The sequence below is a fragment of the Melanerpes formicivorus genome, unplaced genomic scaffold (genome assembly GCF_026170545.1).
Source record: "Melanerpes formicivorus ecotype bairdi unplaced genomic scaffold, bMelFor1.0.p_v2 SCAF_12, whole genome shotgun sequence".
NCBI classification, from domain to species: Eukaryota; Metazoa; Chordata; class Aves; order Piciformes; family Picidae; genus Melanerpes; species Melanerpes formicivorus.
In genome coordinates, this window is record NW_027142364.1 from 20,884,174 (window position 1) to 20,902,525 (window position 18,352).

General features: G+C 43.1%; 1 protein-coding gene across 9 annotated transcripts in view; it reads left to right on the top strand.

The window, feature by feature from the left end:
- The window catches only part of ATP13A3 (ATPase 13A3), a 77,464-nt gene that overhangs the window by 42,870 nt on the left and 16,242 nt on the right, over window positions 1-18,352 (top strand). For all 9 annotated transcript variants that reach the window (XM_068145640.1, XM_068145639.1, XM_068145642.1 and 6 more), the window contains 17 exons: window positions 526-705; window positions 4,484-4,641; window positions 5,533-5,721; window positions 6,534-6,595; window positions 7,176-7,326; window positions 7,787-7,903; window positions 9,321-9,338; window positions 9,436-9,589; window positions 9,676-9,796; window positions 11,953-12,077; window positions 13,434-13,612; window positions 14,417-14,539; window positions 14,623-14,702; window positions 15,377-15,419; window positions 15,516-15,625; window positions 17,167-17,263; window positions 18,244-18,316. In XM_068145640.1, the coding sequence (XP_068001741.1) occupies window positions 526-705; window positions 4,484-4,641; window positions 5,533-5,721; window positions 6,534-6,595; window positions 7,176-7,326; window positions 7,787-7,903; window positions 9,321-9,338; window positions 9,436-9,589; window positions 9,676-9,796; window positions 11,953-12,077; window positions 13,434-13,612; window positions 14,417-14,539; window positions 14,623-14,702; window positions 15,377-15,419; window positions 15,516-15,625; window positions 17,167-17,263; window positions 18,244-18,316 (1,980 nt within the window). The remainder of the gene's footprint in view (window positions 1-525; window positions 706-4,483; window positions 4,642-5,532; window positions 5,722-6,533; window positions 6,596-7,175; window positions 7,327-7,786; window positions 7,904-9,320; window positions 9,339-9,435; window positions 9,590-9,675; window positions 9,797-11,952; window positions 12,078-13,433; window positions 13,613-14,416; window positions 14,540-14,622; window positions 14,703-15,376; window positions 15,420-15,515; window positions 15,626-17,166; window positions 17,264-18,243; window positions 18,317-18,352) is intronic.

Sequence of the window (18,352 nt, forward strand, 5' to 3'; positions counted from 1 at the left end):
TGGAGAGGGTCCAGAGGAGGCCACAAGAATGATCAGGGCATTGGAGCACCTCTGCTAGGAGAATAGGCTGAGGGAGCTGGGGTTGTTCAGCCTGGAGAGGAGGAGGCTCCAGGCAGACCTAATAGCAGCCTTCCAGTACCTGAAGGGGGCTACAGGAAGGATGGGGAGAGACTGTTTACAAAGGCCTGCAGTGACAGGACCAGGGGCAATGGCTTCAAACTGGAGAAGTGCAGGTTTGGATTGGAGATAGGGAAGAAGTTCTTTACTGTGAGGGTGGTGGAGCACTGGAACAGGTTACCCAGGAGCTGGTTGAGGCCCCTTCCCTGGAGTTATTCAAGGTAAGACTTGATGAGGCCCTGGGCAACCTGATCTGGCCGGGGATGCCCCTGCTGACTGCAGGGAGGTCGGACTGGGTGACCTTTGCAGGTCCCTTCCCGCCTGGACCATTCTATGATTCAGTGCTGGCGAGCGAGAGTGTGAAGTGAAAAAATGTCTATTCTTATTTGATCTCTTTTTCTGTTCAAGGTGAAAGTGTTCCTGTCACAAAGATAAATCTCCCAAATCCTTCAGAATATCCAAAAGCAGTGGGAGATGAAATATACAGTCCAGAGGTGCATAAACGACACACTTTGTTCTGTGGAACCAGCGTCATCCAAACCCGTTTTTACACTGGAGAATTGGTCAAAGCCCTGGTAGTGAGAACAGGTATCAGTCAAGTTATTCTTTTTAATCACTTATTCACATGCTACTTGCTTTTGTAGATGTCACCTGATTCTTTGGAGCATTGCTTTGTTGCTAAGCTTGATTAAATTGAGTATACCCCAAATAATGTGATAAATGCCTTCAAGCATCATGGAAGTAGATAAGTGTGCTGGAGAGCAGCAGTTGGCAAGCAAGAGAGTGAATCAGTTACCATCCTTTTGAAACTTATCTGAATGTATTTGCAAGTCTTTTAGCTCTTGGTGGAACTGTATGCAACCCTTGGAAAAGGTTTGATGTCCTATTGGACTGGGTGGGTAGCATGGAACAGCTTAGTTCAGTGGAGTCATTGGCAGTGTCATGTGGTTTTCTTTGCTCATGGTTCACATCTGCCTAAAAGATATCTTTGGCCAAGCCCTTTCTACAGATGTGCTTATTCATAGCTTTGTGTTAAAGGTTTGGTTTCAAATAAGACAGATGTTCTGTTAAAAAAGCATTGCTCAGAATGGTGTAGGATATATGGTAGCCTAAACCAGTACACACACATTAATGTAGCTGTGGGATCCTGCTTTGCAATGATGATCTTAAGAAAACCACCACAAAACAGATGAATATAAGCTGGAGAGGAGGAGGCTCTGAGGAGAGCTTGCTGTGGCCTTCCAGTATCTTAAGGGGGTCTACAAGAAATCTGGGGAGGGGCATCTGGGTCGAGGCAATCCCAGGCACAAATCCAGGCTGGGCAGTGACTGGCTGGAAAGCAGCCCTGAGGAGAGAGACTTGGGGGTGCTGGTGGACAAGAAGCTCAACATGAGCTCTCAGTGTGCACTTGCAGCCTGGAAAGCCAATCAGATCCTGGGCTGCATCACCTTCCAGTATCTGAAGGGGGCTACAGGAAGGCTGGGGAGGGACTGCTCAGGATCTCAGGTAGTGACAGGACTAGGGGGAATGGAATGAAGCTGGAGGTGGGGAGATTGAGGCTGGAGATGAGGAGGAAGTTCTTCCCCATGAGAGTGGTGAAGCCCTGGAATGGGTTGTCCAGGGAGGTGGTTGGGGCCCTGTCCCTGGAGGTGTCTAAGCCCAGGCTGGCTGAGGCTCTGGCCAGGCTGATCTAGTGTGGGGTGTCCCTGCCCATGGCATGGGGGTTGGAACTAGATGATCCTTGTGGTCCCTTCCAACCCTGACTGATACTATGATACTTCTTAGGGTGTTGGGTAATAAGAGGACTAGAGGGGAAACTAGAAATGGGTAGATTCAGATTGGATGTTAGGAAGAAGTTGTTCCCCATGAGGGTGGTGAGAGCCTGGCACAGGTTGCCCAGGGAGGTGGTGAAAGCCTCATCCCTGGAGGATTTTAAGGCCAGACTGGATGTGGCTGTGAGCAGCCTGCTCTAATGTGATGTGTCCCTGGCCATGGCAGCAGGGTTGGAACTGGATAAGCCTTGAGGTTCCTTCCAGCCTTGACAATTCTATGATTCTATAATCCAAGCTGCAACAGAATTTGGTAGAATAGATTTGACTACATTTGATCAGAATACTGCTTAAAGCAATTTTCCCACCAAGTGACCTCATCTCATTTTCTCTTCATCTTCTGTTAGTTTCTTTTAACAGTAAATGTTCCTTTTTTATTATTTATTGAATTGTTTCCCTAGAGACTTCTATTAGTAGTTGTTTTGGGTTTTTTTTTGCCCCAGAGGAAAATATTTCCTTTCCCTTGACCATATCCTCCCTTTCAATAGTATCCATCTCAAATTGTTTCTCTCAGAAAGTTTAAGTACCCAGCCTCCTCTGTGTGTGTGTGTACAGATGCATGGCTCAAAACAGCAACAGAAACAAACTGCTGGAGACTTAACTTCTGCTCTGCAGGCAAGATAATGTGGCAGCTTTTTCAGGGTCTGAAAACAGTGGTTTGGAACTCTTACAAGGAGAATTGTAATTGCTTCCACCACACTGAGTCTTACTGCCCTGACATCTGAAGCAGTTCCCTTAATCTGCTCTTTGCCTGTGACAGATCAGTTAGCTCCTATGCTGTGAACAGGAGGAGTTTAACTCTGTGGACCTTATTCAGTTTTTATGTATGGCCAAGTTTGCTTTTCCTGCTGGGACTATGCATGAGAGATGAACAGAGGGATCTAAAACCCTCTCTGTTCTCCTGCCTGCTTTACAGGGATGACTTTTAGGCAGGTAGGGAATTTACCACTTCACAGAACTGGATAGATGTCAGTCACAGTGCTTCTAGCTTTTTGCTCCTAGGATGTCCAGTAGTAAGAACTGAAGAAACTTCTACCTAGTGAGACCCAGGTGAAAATCTCTTTATCTGAGGGAGGGGGGTCCCACAAAATTGAAGGTATTAGATAATTTAGTCCTTAAAAGAGTATGGGGACTGTACCCACTGTACTGTTCAGAGTGAAGCCTTTAACTAGCAGTGTTTGTTATTGCAGTGGGAAAATGCATACAATACGGAGGAACTGAATCTCTTCTTGTTTTCTGTTCCTGAAACTCAGTTCCTGGGCACATTAGTGTCTGTGTCATTGTGGTTCACACTGTGATTGCAAAGAAATACAAACTGGTAGGTTTGGTCTTTTTCAGAGAGCAGAACTGTTCACTGAAGCTATCTGCATGGCCACTGTGTTCTCAAGACACCACAGGAGGTTTTCATGTACTCTTTCACCCTGGTGTGTCCTATGTGGCTGCAGAACCTTCAGCAAAGCCATTAAAAAAATACTCCAAATTAGTTCTGATTTCTTTTTTTCTTTGACTGCTGTGTTGAATGACAAAGCATTCACCACTCCAGTACATGCTGAACTTCTCAGAACAGGCCCATGGTTTGTATTCTGCTGTAGCACATTTAAAGCCTAGAGGCTTCAGGCCTTGTTCCTCTTGTGATGAACTCATCCACTTAAGACTGATGCAGTAGCTGCTTTGTTCTGGTGGTCTTGTATGCCAAATGCCACTGTGGAGGGATTAGCTTTTGCTGGGAGGGCTTAGCCTTTGCTGTCATGGCTTGTCCACTGGGAAGCTGTCAAGGAACTGTCACTAATGCCAGCAGACCTGACATGGACACTGAGACTCTGGTGATAGACTTTGAAGCCTAAACAGATACAAAATAGAATAGAATAGACCAGACCAGGTTGGAAGAGACCTTCAAGATCATCATGTCCAACCTATCATCCAACACTAAATGTTTGAGCATACAAAATGGGGCCCTGGTATTGCCCCTTTTCACATGTTAAAGCAAAGGTTCAAGGAGTATCTCAGGATATCTATGGGTTCTTTGACTCTGAAGAGCCTTAGAAGGCTGCTCTCCTGGTTCAGGTGTCAACATACAATCAAGAAGTGGCTTTCTCCAAAAGATGACTCTGTACACTGCAGGTTTTTCCTGAGTCTTTCTGCCTGGCAAGGGATCTTACAGAGATTTGCCAGTGAAGTATGCAAGGTTGGACTCTATGAATAACTTAATTTGGGTTTTGCAATGACTGCCTTAATCAGACAGCTAATAAATATACCCACAAGCTCTGCACTGAGGGACAGAATGCAGCACAGCACTCCTCCAGGCCAAACCATTTGCATCAGCAGCACGTCCTTGCCATGGGAGGGAAGCACTTTATCTGATGTGCACTTACAGTTTTGAAGCACCTTAATTACAGCATTGCAAAACATCTGTTAACTGCCTATTGAGAAACACCCTTAATGCAATTAGTAGCCTGAGGCTTTCACTGAGGTTTTTTGGTATATTTGAATGTCTTTACCTCTTTATACTTTTAATAACTTACTCCTTTTAATTCCAGGCTTTAGTACTGCTAAAGGCCAGCTTGTTCGGTCCATACTGTATCCAAAGCCAACAGATTTTAAACTCTACAGAGATGCCTACTTGTTTCTCCTGTCTCTGGTAGTGGTGGCAGGCATTGGATTTCTTTACACGGTGGTCAATAGCATCTTAAACGAGGTATGTTTTCATTCCTAGTCCAGAACTGCCTTAGGAAAGACTTGATGATGGTTTCCAGTACCCTCCAGATTGTGAGAAACAATTTAATTTGCAGTGAAAATGTCTTTGCTTCATTTGTGTATCAGTGAAACAGGAGAGGCAAACTTAGAGAGGACAAAATTCATCAGAGAATCAATTTGAATGTATTGCAGTGAAATTTGAGTTTACCTCTGTTTCTATTGATCCAGTTACTAGATTTTCATCTTCATTATATGTGAGACTACCATCTGAATCATGCACAGGTGAAAGAACTAGGATACAGCACAGCTAAAGATTTTAGACTGGATGTTAGGAACATGTTCTTTGCCATGAGGGTGATAGAACACTGGAACAGGTTGCCTAGGGAGGTGGTTGAGGCCCCATCCTTGGGGATATTCAAGGTGAGGTTTGACAGGGCTCTGGGCAACCTGATCTAGTTGAGGATGTCCCTGCTTACTGTAGCGGGGCTGGGCTAGATGACCTTTGGAGGTCCCTTCCATCCCAAACCATTCCATGATTCTAAAGCATGCTGCAGGCAACAAATCCTTACCCAAGGGACTGATAAGTGATAACCCAGTAACTGTTTTTTCTCTGAGTTTTGTGCATTATTCAATTATAGTCCTAAAGTAATGTATTTGCATGGGGAAAAGTGACAACTTGAAGTTATGGGTTGTGGATAATTTAGGGGTGGATTAGCAGGGTTGCTGATGGTTGGGGGGATACTGTACTAGGTTTATGGGCAGCCCACAGCACGCACTACTGGGGAAAGCAACGTGTGCACTTCGCTTTTGGTAACAGTAATGTAAAACTTAAATGGGGGAGTAAATCTGTAAGTGGTGAGTTCTTGTTTGTTAGCTCTGAGCTTTGTTGCAGGTTCCAGCTCATACCATCATCATAGAGTCTCTTGACATCATCACCATCACGGTGCCTCCAGCGCTCCCTGCTGCCATGACTGCTGGCATCGTTTATGCACAAAGAAGGCTGAAAAAAATTGGCATTTTCTGCATCAGCCCCCAGAGGATAAATATTTGTGGCCAGCTGAATCTTGTGTGTTTTGATAAGGTGAGATGAGTTTTGAGACTTTGTGTTTCCACAGGAATTTGTACAGACTAGCAGCTATGGGCAAATTCATTACTTTCTTGTAAGTTAGATAATTTTTACCCTGTTATCTTCCAGGTACTATGTGTTCCCCACCTGTTAACTCAGTTAAGTCCAAGAAGTTGTTATAAATAAAGAGCTGCTTTCTTACCTCAAGACTCCCAAGTCCTAAGTTGTTACTGGCACCTCAGAAGTGTGAGAGTTGGGGTCTTGCAAGAGGTCTTAAGTTTTGCTTCATAGAACCATGAGTGAAAGGCAGGAATGCCATTGGCCAGAATCCTTTGCTTTTAGCTAGTTTCTAGATATCTTTTTTTCCCTCCTTAGGCCTCTGTAAAAAATACTAAGTTCTCACTCTGAGTTCATTATTTCCCCTGTAAATATATTCCAGTTAGTGTTTCAGCTATGTAAGAAAGTAGTACTAAGGGTTCAGTAGCGATTTGCTGTTACCCCCAACCCCTGAATGTAGAGCTGTTGGACTTCTTTAAAATACCTGCATTTTAAGGGTCTGTTCCATCTGTCCTGTCTCTGTGGAGAGGAGTGACTGCTTTGAATGGGTTTTATTTTAACAGAGTTGGTACTTAGCTGCTATCAAAAAGCAAGGAAGATTCTTTCCTATCCTGGAATCTTTATTTTTAAGTACGAAGCACATTAAAATGTATTGCCCAGATGTTATTTGGTGAACTATCAGTTAATTTTAGCTTTACCTGAAGATAACTTGCTTCTGAAGACTTTTTTTTTCCCTTTCTTCTTGCCATGCCCCTTGGTTTATTTTGCAGACTGGCACACTTACTGAGGATGGCTTGGATCTTTGGGGAATTCAAAGGGTGGAAAACGCTCGGTAAGGATAAGCTCAAAGCCGGTAGCAAATCTGATACTTAGCTGTGCTTTAACAGCTCCAGCAGAACAGAGTGGAAAATTCAATGTGAACCTGTTGAGCTCACACTGAGCCTTAAGAATGCAACTGCAAATGTGGTTGAGTTGTAGTGAAAGCTGTAAGTGTCTTACAAAGCTGAGGTGGAATTTAATTTGTTAGTCTGAGATCTCATTAGGTTCATAGTGCAGAAATTTGTACTATTGAAGTATGGCATGTTTCCTTAATCCTGTCGTTCTGTGTGATGACTTTTGGGGCTGCTAAAATTAATTAGCTTAGTTAATTGAGTTTAGTACAAAGTGACAAGAGGCCTCTGTATGAGGAATCAAACTAGAGAGGGAATTAACACCATCTTCGAAAGAGCCAGAGGCTGTGACTGTTTCTGAGGATTCCAGCCCAGACTCTTAATCTATTGTCTGTGATGTGTGAAAATGCAAGTGAAGAGACATGTACAATCCATTTTCTTTTCTTAATCTAAACAAACCTTTTGAATGGGCTCATAATAAATAATTATAGTGCTGAGTATATTGTTGCTGCATTGTTCTAGTTTCCTCTTGCCGGAAGAGAGAGCTTGCAGCGAGAGTTTGCTGAAGTCTGAGTTTGTTGCTTGCATGGCAACTTGTCACTCCCTTACAAAAATTGAAGGGGTGCTTTCTGGGGATCCACTTGATCTGAAGATGTTTGAAGCAATAGGATGGGTAAGTGCCTGCGTGTTTCAAGAGGAGCAATGCTGTTAAGATGAGATTTGCTACGCTCTTACGTATTAGATGAGCCATCACGTGCTGTTCAAGCTCTTAACTGTAAAAATGATGGGCTTTTGACAATAACTTTATGGGTCAAAGGAAGTCTTTAGTATGAAAATGTAGTGTGAATGCAGCAATTCATAGAACTGAAAGAATGCAGAGAGCTGATTTACTGCTTTCTGTGGCAAGGTTTCAACACATGGAAGAGGTGTGTAAATCAGCTCAGTGTATCTTAACTGCTGAATCAAGACACTTAATTGTCACAGGAAATCTTGTGTAGAAAGATTATTGCACCTTGGGCTGACTTCCAAGCCTGATTTTTATTTGCTTTTATTTTTTCCTGAAAACTCCATGATGAGATTATCAGTGTTAATGAATGTGTAAATGTAGCTGATGGGTTGTTTTTTTAATGCAGATTTTGGAGGAAGCAACCGAAGAGGAAACGGCGCTCCATAATCGAATCATGCCCACAGTAGTTCGACCTTCAAAGCAGCTTTTCCCAGAGGCCAAGCAAGCAACAAATCAAGAAATGGTATGAAAACCTAAAGCAATTCTTTGAGTTAAAATAAGGGATTACATGACATTTTTTGGATATACTTAGTCATGGCCTTATTCCAAAACACTGTCACAGTGTAGTCATTTACATAGGCTCAACAGAGGAATCAAATGGTCTTACAGATGGAAATCAAGCTGTGAAGTTTTGCCCCATTTGAAGTAAAGGATGCTCAGCAGATGCAGGATATTGACACTCAACATTTATGAGATCAGTTACAAGTACAGGGGGACTTTAGAGTGAGAGTGAGAGTCTCTTGAGAGGATTTTGACTCTCTGACTCTCTTGGACACTTTTTTTTCTCTGACTCTCTTGGACATTTTTATTTTCTTGGTGGATGGTTTTTTTCTTGGTGGATTTTTTCTCTCTTCTATTTTCTTGGTGGATTTCTTTTCCTTTTCTTGGTGGTTTTTTCCCTTTTTTTTTGGTGGATTCTTTTTTTCCTTTTCTTTTCCTGGTGCATTTTTTTTCCCTTTTATTTTCTTGGTTTTTTTTTTGTTTTCTTTTATTTTCTTGGTGTTTTCTTTTTATTTTCTGGGTGGTTTTTTTTTTTTATTTTCTTGGTTTTTTTTTTTTATTTTCTTGGTGGGGTTTTTTATTTTCTTGGTGGATTTTTTTCTGTTTTATTTTCTTGATGGATTTTTTTTTCTCTTTTATTTTCTTGGTGGATGTTTTTTTTTCTGGGTGGATTTTTTTTCTCTTATTTTCTGGGTGGATTTTTTTTTCCTTTTCTTGGTGTTTTTTTTTTCCTGTTTTTTGGTGGATTCTTTTTTTTCCTTTTCTTTTCTTGGTGGATTTTTTTCCCTTTTATTTTCTTGGTGGTTTTTTTTTTATTTTATTGGTGTTTTTTTTTATTTTATTTTCTTGGTGGACTTTTTTTCTTTTCTTGATGGATTTTTTTTTTTCTTTTATTTTCTTGATGGACTTTTTTTCCCTTTTATTTTCTTGGTCGATTTTTTTCTCTTATTTTCTTGATGGATTTTTTTTTTTTCTTTTATTTTCTTAGTGGATTTTTTTTTCTCCTTTTATTTTCTTGGTCGATTTTTTTTCTCTTATTTTCTTAGTGGATTTTTTTTCCCCTTTTATTTTCTTGGTGGATTTTTTTCTCTTTTATTTTCTTGATGGATTTTTTTTTTCCTGTTCTCTTCTTGGTGGATTTTTCTTCTCTTTCCTTTTGTTCTCTTGGTGGATTTTTTTTTTCCCCCTTTTCTTTTCTTGGTGGATTTTTTTTTCCCCCTTTTATTCTCTTGGTGGATTCTTTTGGTGGATTTTTTGTTTTTTCTCTTGATGGATTATTTTTTTGCTTGCTTTTGACTCTCTTGGTGATTTAAGTGGCAATAGTTTGTAACCAGACAAACAGTACCGACCTTAATGTGTTTCTTTTCTTCTCTTTTCAGGAGTTGTTTGAGCTTTCGGTAAGTAAGCTTTTTTTCAGTCAAGCTTGTTACCTCTTCTCTTGGAAGGTGTGTGGATGTGTAAACCCTTTTCTCCCTTCCTTCCTGTGTGACACAGAGCAGTTATGAGATTGGAATTGTGCGCCAGTTTCCATTTTCTTCAGTTTTGCAGCGCATGTGTGTAATAGCCAGAGTTCTAGGGGAGAAGAGAATGGATGCTTACATGAAAGGTGCCCCTGAAGTGATTGCCAGCTTGTGTAAGCAGGAAACAGGTAAAGGAACAAACTGTTTTTATTTCTTCTGTAGCTCAGCTGTGGTATGACTAATTTTAATAACTCTAAACTTGGCCTTTTTTAAGTTCCTGTTGACTTTGAGTGTGTCCTGGAAGAGTACACTAAGCAGGGCTTCCGAGTTATTGCTCTTGCTCACAGAAAATTGGAGTCTAAGCTTACATGGCACAAAGTCCAGACCATTAATAGGTAAGAGTGACTTCACTTTTCTTAATAAGTAACAAGCTGTAGAACCTGCATGCTTTGAATTAATGTTGTAATGTTTAGTTTTGTTTAAATCAGTTACTACTCTTTAGCTTTCTTCTGTCCTGACCTGTGTAGTTCCATCTATTCTTTGTTTGTACCCTGGACAGTACTTACACATCTAAGATACAAAAGTGTTTCTGCTATAAAATGAAGCCTGAGGATCATCTTTAAGCCTGAAAGGAACTGTAGCTGATTATGCTAACATGACAGACAGCCTCCTCTGATTCCTTTGTTACTTGAACATACTTCTGTCCCTTAAAGAATACAATAGAATCGAATAAACCAGGTTGGAAGATACCTTCGAGATCATTGTGTCCAACCTAGCATCCAATACCACCTAATCAACTAAACCATGCAAGCAAGCACCCCATCAAGTCTCCTCCTAAACACCTCCAATGATGGTGACTACACCACCTCCTCAGGCAGCCCATTCCAATGGGCAATCACCCTCTCTGTGTAGAATTTCTTCTCACCTCCAGTCTAAACCTCCCCTGGCACAGCCTGAGACTGTGTCCTCTTGTTCTGGTGCTGGTTGCCTGGGAGAAGAGACCAACCTCTGCCTGTCTACAACCTCCCTTCAGGTAGTTGTAGAGAGCAAGAAGGTCTCCCCTGAGTCCTTCTCCAGGCTAAGCAACCCCAGCTCCCTCAGCCTCTCCTCACAGGGCTGTGTTCCAAACCCCTCCCCAGCTTTGTTGCCCTTCTCTGGACTCGTTCCAGCAAGTCAACCTCCTTCCTAAACTGAGGGGCCCAGAACTGGACACAGGACTCAAGGTGTGGCCTAACCAGTGCAGTGTACAGGGGCAGAATGACCTCCCTGCTCCTGCTGGCCACACTCTTCCTGATGCAGGCCAGGATGCCATTGGCCTTCTTGGCTTCCTGGGCACACTGCAGGCTCATGTTCAGCCTACCATCAACCAGTACCCCCAGGTCCCTCTCTGCCTGGCTGCTCTCAGCCACTCTGCCCCCAGCCTGTAGCAGTGCCTGGGGCTGCTGTGGATTAAGATTAAGACATGTAGTGAAAAGACCTCCTGTGGACATCTGATTTAACTTTTTCCTCACCTGCAGGCAGAAGGTTCATTTTTCTAATTGCAAAGCTTATCAGCAATGTTGGGAAGGCAGAAAGCTTGCTTTCTCCCAAAAAGTGGTACTTCCCATTAACTGTTTTGCAGGTGGTCCTAATTTTGTGGATAATGGTTTCTTTTTCCATTGTGTTTGAACGTGTAGCATCGCTGGGAAGGGCCCAGCTTTGGCTCTGCTGTTTGCTGTCAGCTCTGTGAACTTTTTGAAGGGCAGCACAAAGCAGAGAAATGGTGGGGTTTTTGTGAGTTTCAGGTCTGAACATCTGGCAGCAGTGTAACACACCCAACCTGCAATTACACGGACTTTCATGTTACTCCCAAAGTTAATTAGTTGCTTTATTTAATTAGCTGGTACCTATTAATCTTACTGGGCATGGGAAGATGATTGTAGGTTGAAATTCAGCTCATTTTGAAATGTGGAGATGTAGATTCCAAACCAATCTTAAATTGTGGCTGGGGACTTCTTCTGGTGATAACCTTTTTGGGAGTGTGATTTGGAGTTCTCCTGGAAGGAACTAAGAATTACTCAGGGGAGGAAACCACGTTTTTGCCTACTGGTTGTCAGCTACAAACAGAAGCCAAGTGAGAACACTTAATCATGGAATGGTCTGGGTTGGAAGGGACCTCCAAAGGTCATCTAGTCCAAATCTAACTCTAAAAATAATATTTTCTAATAATTTATTGATCACTGCTGGACTGAGAGTGAGGGCTGTATGAGGAGGCCTTGAGCAGCCTGGTCTAGTGGAAGGTGTCCCAGTCCGTGGTGGGGTGGTGGGGTTGGACCTAGATGACCCTAACCTTTGCAACCCAAACCATTCTGTGAATCTGTGAAATAAGTGAAATTGATTTTTTTTTTGTGGTGAAATCTTTCAGGTCACCTTATAAAAAGTAAATTCTTCACTTTTCATGGTTAAAAATTAACATGTTCCATTTCCTTCGACACACAGACAATCAGGCTGTGGAAGCTGTGTCTAATGAGCATAAGTCTAATGTTCTCTCTTTTTGCCTCCTTTTCTACAGAGATGCTATTGAAAGTAACATGGATTTTATGGGGTTAATTATAATGCAAAACAAGCTCAAGCAAGAGACCCCTGCTGTACTTGAAGATTTGCATAAAGCCAACATTCGCACCGTCATGGTTACAGGTCAGCGTGGCAGCCTTCACATCCATCAAAGCCATCCCTTTTTCTCCTACTCTAATTACTGTGCATGAAGTAAAATTGTAGTGTTGTTAGGCTAGGATTACACTGTGTTTATAGCAAGACACTTAGAAAGGATTGTGAGAATATTCAGACACAAATCTGCTGCTTTTGGGGGGACGAAAGGTACTTTGGTAAGTCAGATCAGAAACCAGCACGGGGATTAATTCTGCTGCCTAGTTTCCTCTCCCTAGCTTCATGCACGGCTTACTTTGTGCTGTAGTGAAGGGGGAAAAAACTTTACAGGTATTTCCAGATCAGACTAGGTGAAAAGGACTGGGATCTGCTTGAAAGAGCCCAACACAGAGCCACAAAGATGCGGAAGGCAGTGGAACATCTCCCTGCTGAGGAAAGGCTGAGGGAGCTGAGGGCTCTTTAGCTTGGAGCAGAGGAGCCTGAGAGGTGACCTCGTTCATGTTGATAAAGATGTGTAGGGCAGTGTCAGGAGGACAGAGCCAGGCTCTGCTCAGTGATGTCCAATGATAGGACAAGGGTCAGTGGGTGCAAGCTGGAGCAGAGGAGCTTCCATGTGAACATAAGGAAAAACTTTTTCACTGTGAGGGTGACAAAACACTGGAAGGTGCTGCCCAGAGAGGTTGTGGAGTCTCCTTCTCTGCAGACATTCAAAACCCACCTGGATGTGTTCCTGTGTGACCTGCTCTAGGTGATCCTGCTCTGGCAGGGGGGTTGGACTGGATGATCTTTCAGGGTCCCTTCCAACCCTTAATGTTCTGTGATTCTGTGTGAAAACCCTGTCTAATCTTATGACTGACCCTGCTTTGAGCAGGAGGTTGAACTTGATGACCTCCTGAGGGTCCCCACCGTTTTGAATTGCCCTCTAAGACAGTTTGTGTTGGATTTATGAATTCATTTTCTGTAGGAAGGGCTTGGATCCACAGGCAGGGTACCTGTGCTCAATGTTTTCCATGCACTGTGTGTGTTTGCTTTTTTAAGTCAGAGCTACTTTGGAGTAATGTTTTGCTAGGCCAGCAATGCAACTCAGTGTTCTCTGACCCTGTTTAAAAAACCGATACTTTAAATGACTGCAATTTTCTACCTGATTTTCAATATGTACAAAAGTTTGGTTACTGAGAGATCTTCATGGCTGAAGGAAGCAGACAAAATTCCTGCTGAGGTTAGTGCAGGGGAGGGACTTGACAAGCTAGGCTTTGAGTTTTGTTTGTAGGCTTGTTTTACCCTCCTGTTGTCCCTGCTACGTTAGGCTGGTTTAAAACTGGCTTTGTTAGCTTCTCTCTTGTCACTAGATGCTGTTAACCCTTTCTAACTGAAACCTTTTCACAGGGGATAACATGTTAACTGCTATCTCTGTGGCCAGAGACTGTGGAATGATTCTACCTCAGGATAAGGTCATTATTGCTGAAGCACTACCTCCAAAGGATGGGCAGGCTGCCAGGATCAACTGGCATTATGCAGATACCCTCGCAAAATGCACTAGTTCATCACCAGCCATAAACTCAGAGGTAAGATGAGGATTACTGTGCCCTTAGAGTGCAAGCAGTTACCTTTTGAGTGAGTTTCTTTCCATCTTTCTCTTAAATAGCAAATCTGCTGTAAAGTGTCAGCTCACAATTGATGTACTACTTAACTTTCAGGTCTTACAATACCAAAGAGCAGTAAAACAGCTGGGGGAGCTGGTTTATAACTGTGATGTGACATTTAATATTTCACTTCTGCAGGAGTCAGGTTTTCTCTGCATTTCCTTCTGTTAAGACTGTTCTAGCTGCTTGTAGTTGAAACATTAGCCCACGTTTTCCTGTTACTAAAGTGTTTGCAATGTATGAAGTTTTCTTTCAAGCAGCATTCAAGCAACCTCCCCCAGTATTGCCTGTGCAAGAATACCCCTCTGAGTGTCAGTTAGGAATTACAAGGTGTATGTGGGTGTAAATACACTGCAGCTAGAGCATTAAACTACTTCTGGCCTTCCAGTGTCTGAAGGGGGCCTACAAGAAAGCTGGGGAGGGACTTTTTAGGGTGTCAGGGAGTGATAGGACTGGAGGGGATGGAATGAAACCATAAATGGGTAGATTCAGATTGGATGTTAGGGAAGAAATTCTTCCCCATGAGGGTGGTGAGAGCCTGGCACAGGTTGCCCAGGGAGGTGGTGGAAGCCTCATCCCTGGAGGTGTTTGCAGCCAGGCTGGATGTGGCTGTGAGCAACCTGCTGTAGTGTGAGGTGTCCCTGCTCATGGCATGGGGATAGGAACTGGCTGATCCTTGAGGTGCCTTTGAACCCTGACAATTCTATGATTCCATGATTCTGGTAGGATATTCCAGTTAAATTGGTCCATGAAAGCCTTGAGGATCTCCAGATGACCAAATACCATTTTGCAATGAATGGGAAGTCATTTGCAGTGATTTTGGAGCATTTTCAGGACCTGGTACCCAAGGTGAGCATTTTATTTGAGTATGGACTCTTTTGAGAGTGAAGAGCCTTTTCCCTGTGAGCATTAAGGAATCTCCTGTCTTCCAGCTTGTGTTGCATGGCACCGTGTTTGCGCGCATGGCACCCGATCAGAAAACTCAGCTGGTGGAAGCTTTGCAGAACGTAGAGTAAGTCTTTGCTTAATCTTAGAAAGCAGAAAGGTTGACAGCATTTGGGCTGATAGGGTTTAAAAATGACATCTGCTGCTAGCTGTCTCGCCACGTGGAAAAGTCTGGGTGCTAATCTAATTTCCTTGAGTTGGGAAATCAGCCCATTAGCTGAGCAAGCATGAGAGCAGTACCATCTGCTGGCTGGTCTTGAAAGTTCCAGGCTTCTCAGAAAGTTAGAGAAGATGAATAACTAAACCTCCAAACACATGGTGTAGACCTGGTCACTTGGCTTAGCAGACAACTTCATCAAATGTCTTCTGTGTATTGAAGCAGTCTGAGCAGGTGACTTCTGTTTGGATAATGGTCAGTGTGCTGCTCTCTGCTGGTGTCAGGCCTTGCAGCTATACAAATACTGCAAAGATCTCTCTCTGCCTAGAGCAAAGATGCTTTAGACCACCTTGGGATGGTAGAGGGCTGATAACTATTATTGGTTTGGTCTAAGTTATGTTACTTCTCTGTCTACTTCTTTTATGTGTAATAGCAGGGGTGTTTGCTTTCAGTATCACTGATCACTCATTATGATGCAAGCCCTGAACAAGTCTAATAACAAAGAAGTATTTAAGGAAATAAGCTCAATCAGTGGCAATGAGGGAAGGGTCCACAATACTGACATCTGCTTTTGGTTTTTGTAGTTATTATGTAGGCATGTGTGGAGATGGAGCAAATGACTGTGGCGTAAGTATTGCTTTCCTCTCCATCCAGAATTGTTCAGTTAGGTTTCACGGCCGAGAGCGAGCTTTAATTCTTCTCTCTTTCAACATTAACTGGCAGGCACTAAAGAGGGCACATGGTGGCATATCTTTGTCTGAACTGGAGGCTTCTGTGGCATCACCATTCACTTCCAGAACACCTAGTATTTCCTGTGTGCCAAAGCTGATCAGGTAATGCCTCGTGCTGTGAACTTAAATGCATCTGTCTAACTTCTCATGTTTTATATTAAGATATATTGGATGCTGTAGGAATAGAATAGAATAAACCAGGTTGGAAGAGACCTTTCAGATCATCAAGTCCAACCTATCACCCAACACCATCTAATCAACTAAACCATAGCACCGAGCACCCCATCAAGTCTCCTCCTAAACACCTCCAGTGATGGTGACTCCACCACCTCCCCAGGCAGCACATTCCAATGGGCAATCACTCTCTCTGTGTAGAATTTCTTCCTAACCTCCTGTCTAAACCTCCCCTGGCACAGCTTCAGACTGTGTCCTCTTGTTCTGGTGCTGGTTGCCTGGGAGAAGAGTCCTGCCCCCTCCTGGTTACAACCTCCCTTCAGGTAGTTGTAGAGAGCAATAAAGTCTCCCCTGAGCTTCCTCTTCTCCAGGCTAAGCAACCCCAGCTCCCTCAGCCTCTCCTCACAGGGCTGTGTTCCAAACCCCTCCCCAGCTTTGTTGCCTTTCTCTGGACACCTTCCAGCAGCTCAATTTCTTTCCTGACCCGAGGGGCCCAGAACTGGACACAGGACTCAAGGTGTGGCCTAACCAGTGCAGTGTACAGGGGCAGAATGACTTCCCTGCTCCTGCTGGCCACACTGTTCCTGATGCAAGCCAGGATGCCATTGGCCTTCTTGGCTTCCTGGGCACACTGCAGGCTCATGTTCAGCCTACTGTCAACTAGTACCCCCAGGCCCAGTTGGAATTAAAGAACAAGCCATACATTTTCAGTAGTTGGGTTTCCTTACTGAAAGTACTCTGAGCAAAGGTTTGCCATGCCATGATGTAGTGGGTCTGTCCTTTTTGAGTGTGAGCAGGCTTCTAGATGCTAGTGTTTCCTTTATCTTAGTGACTGTGTTAGCTTCAGTAAAGGCTGTGTGTAATACCTGAAGAGTGTAATTGCTTGCAAACTGCTCAGTATGGTATTAAGTAGAAAACAAATTTTCTAAATAGAATGTGACCAGTTTTTGATTGTAGAATTGGAAGTTAGGTAATGATTTTGGATAAAGGTCGTCCAGAGCAGAATCTCCTCAGGTCTTGTGTGGAACTAATGATGCAATGCGTAATCAGAGGCATTTCGGAAGTCAGCAGCTCTGTGGCTGACTGCATGTTCATTCAATCTGTGCAGTAAACTCGTGCTTCATAGAAGCTTTTGCAAGCAGACCTTCATTTTAAAACCTCTAACCACATAAAGGCCAAGGAGTACTGAAGCGAGATGGTGGCTCAGTTCATACGGTGTGCTAGCAACTCCGATGTACTTGAAAAAGTCCAATGAACACTGAAGTAAGGTGGTGGCTCATAAAGCATGCTTGCAACTCTGATGTACTTGAAAATGCCCCATTCTGACCCTTTTTTCTCTGTATGTGTTCACCTTCATGTCCCTCAGAGGGCTTGCTGAAGTATTTGATTGCAGCTAACGTTTTGCTAAGCAGAGTTTAACTGCTTGCGCAGGAAGCTTTCTAGTTACACCACTGCATTTGTTTTGACAGGGAAGGCCGTGCTGCTTTAATAACTTCCTTCTGTGTATTTAAGTTCATGGCATTGTACAGCATTATCCAGTACATCAGTGTTACTCTGCTATATTCTGTAAGTATTCTCTAAGTGCTTAAGCAGTGCCAGCATACTCCAGAGATTTGAAGTTTCATAGATGTTTAATCTAAAGTGTTGCAAGGCTCTCCTGAGTACATAACACCTGCATTCTAAAACCTGCTGTTGAACTAAAAGCATTGACAGTGTGTGTTGGGGGGGGGTTTAATAGTAACTGTATGAAAAACATAGAATCACTGAATTGTTTGGGTTGGAAAAGGCCTCTAAGGTCATTGAGTCCAACCATCAAGCTAAGACCACCGTGACCATTAAACCGTATCCCGAAACGCCACGGCCCTGTGTTTTGTATGCCCGTGAGCAGAAAGTCTGCACAGTGGGAAGTCCAAACAAGCATATGAACTGGGTAACAGTGCAATCTTCAGTTTAAAACTTGTCAGCATTTTAAAATAGCTTGACTTTAAAGACAAATACATTCCTATTCTGTGAGGGTTGGAAGAGAGCAGCTTGCAAGTATGAAGTTAGGCGGGGGGGTGGGGGGGGAAACCAGAGTGCAATGGAATATTTCCTGTTTAACGTGATTTGAGTCACAATGTGGCTTGTGACAGAAATCCTGTATTTTAGAGTGTTTTCTGGGTAAGTTAAGCTTGCAAAGTATTAAAAGACCTCTGAGGTGGAAATTCTGACAGCTGTATGACTGCATGGTAAGGTTATGGTGTTTGGAGAACTGTGGGCCTAAGCTATCATTTCACTGGTCTGTAAAATTCAGCAGTAAAAGTTTGCTTACAGATTTCAGTTGCATAGAGGTTGCCTGTCTTGAAACTGAAATTGTTTCCTACTCCAGGATTTGATCTGTGAATTGTAGGGTAGCCAAGACTCCTGCAATTAAAGCAAACCAGTTTGACAAGAGGCTGTCTTGTTCATAGAGTGAAATGTAAGCAATTAATGCCACAGGAGTGTCACTGTAAGATGCTTCTTGGTGTGAAGACTTTACCAATGTTTCAGCTGTGATTTCTGTCTAGATCCTGAGCAATCTGGGAGATTTCCAGTTTCTCTTCATCGATTTGGCAATCATTCTGGTGGTTGTTTTCACTAGTAAGTATCCCTCTGAAGTACTTCTGCTGACCTTCT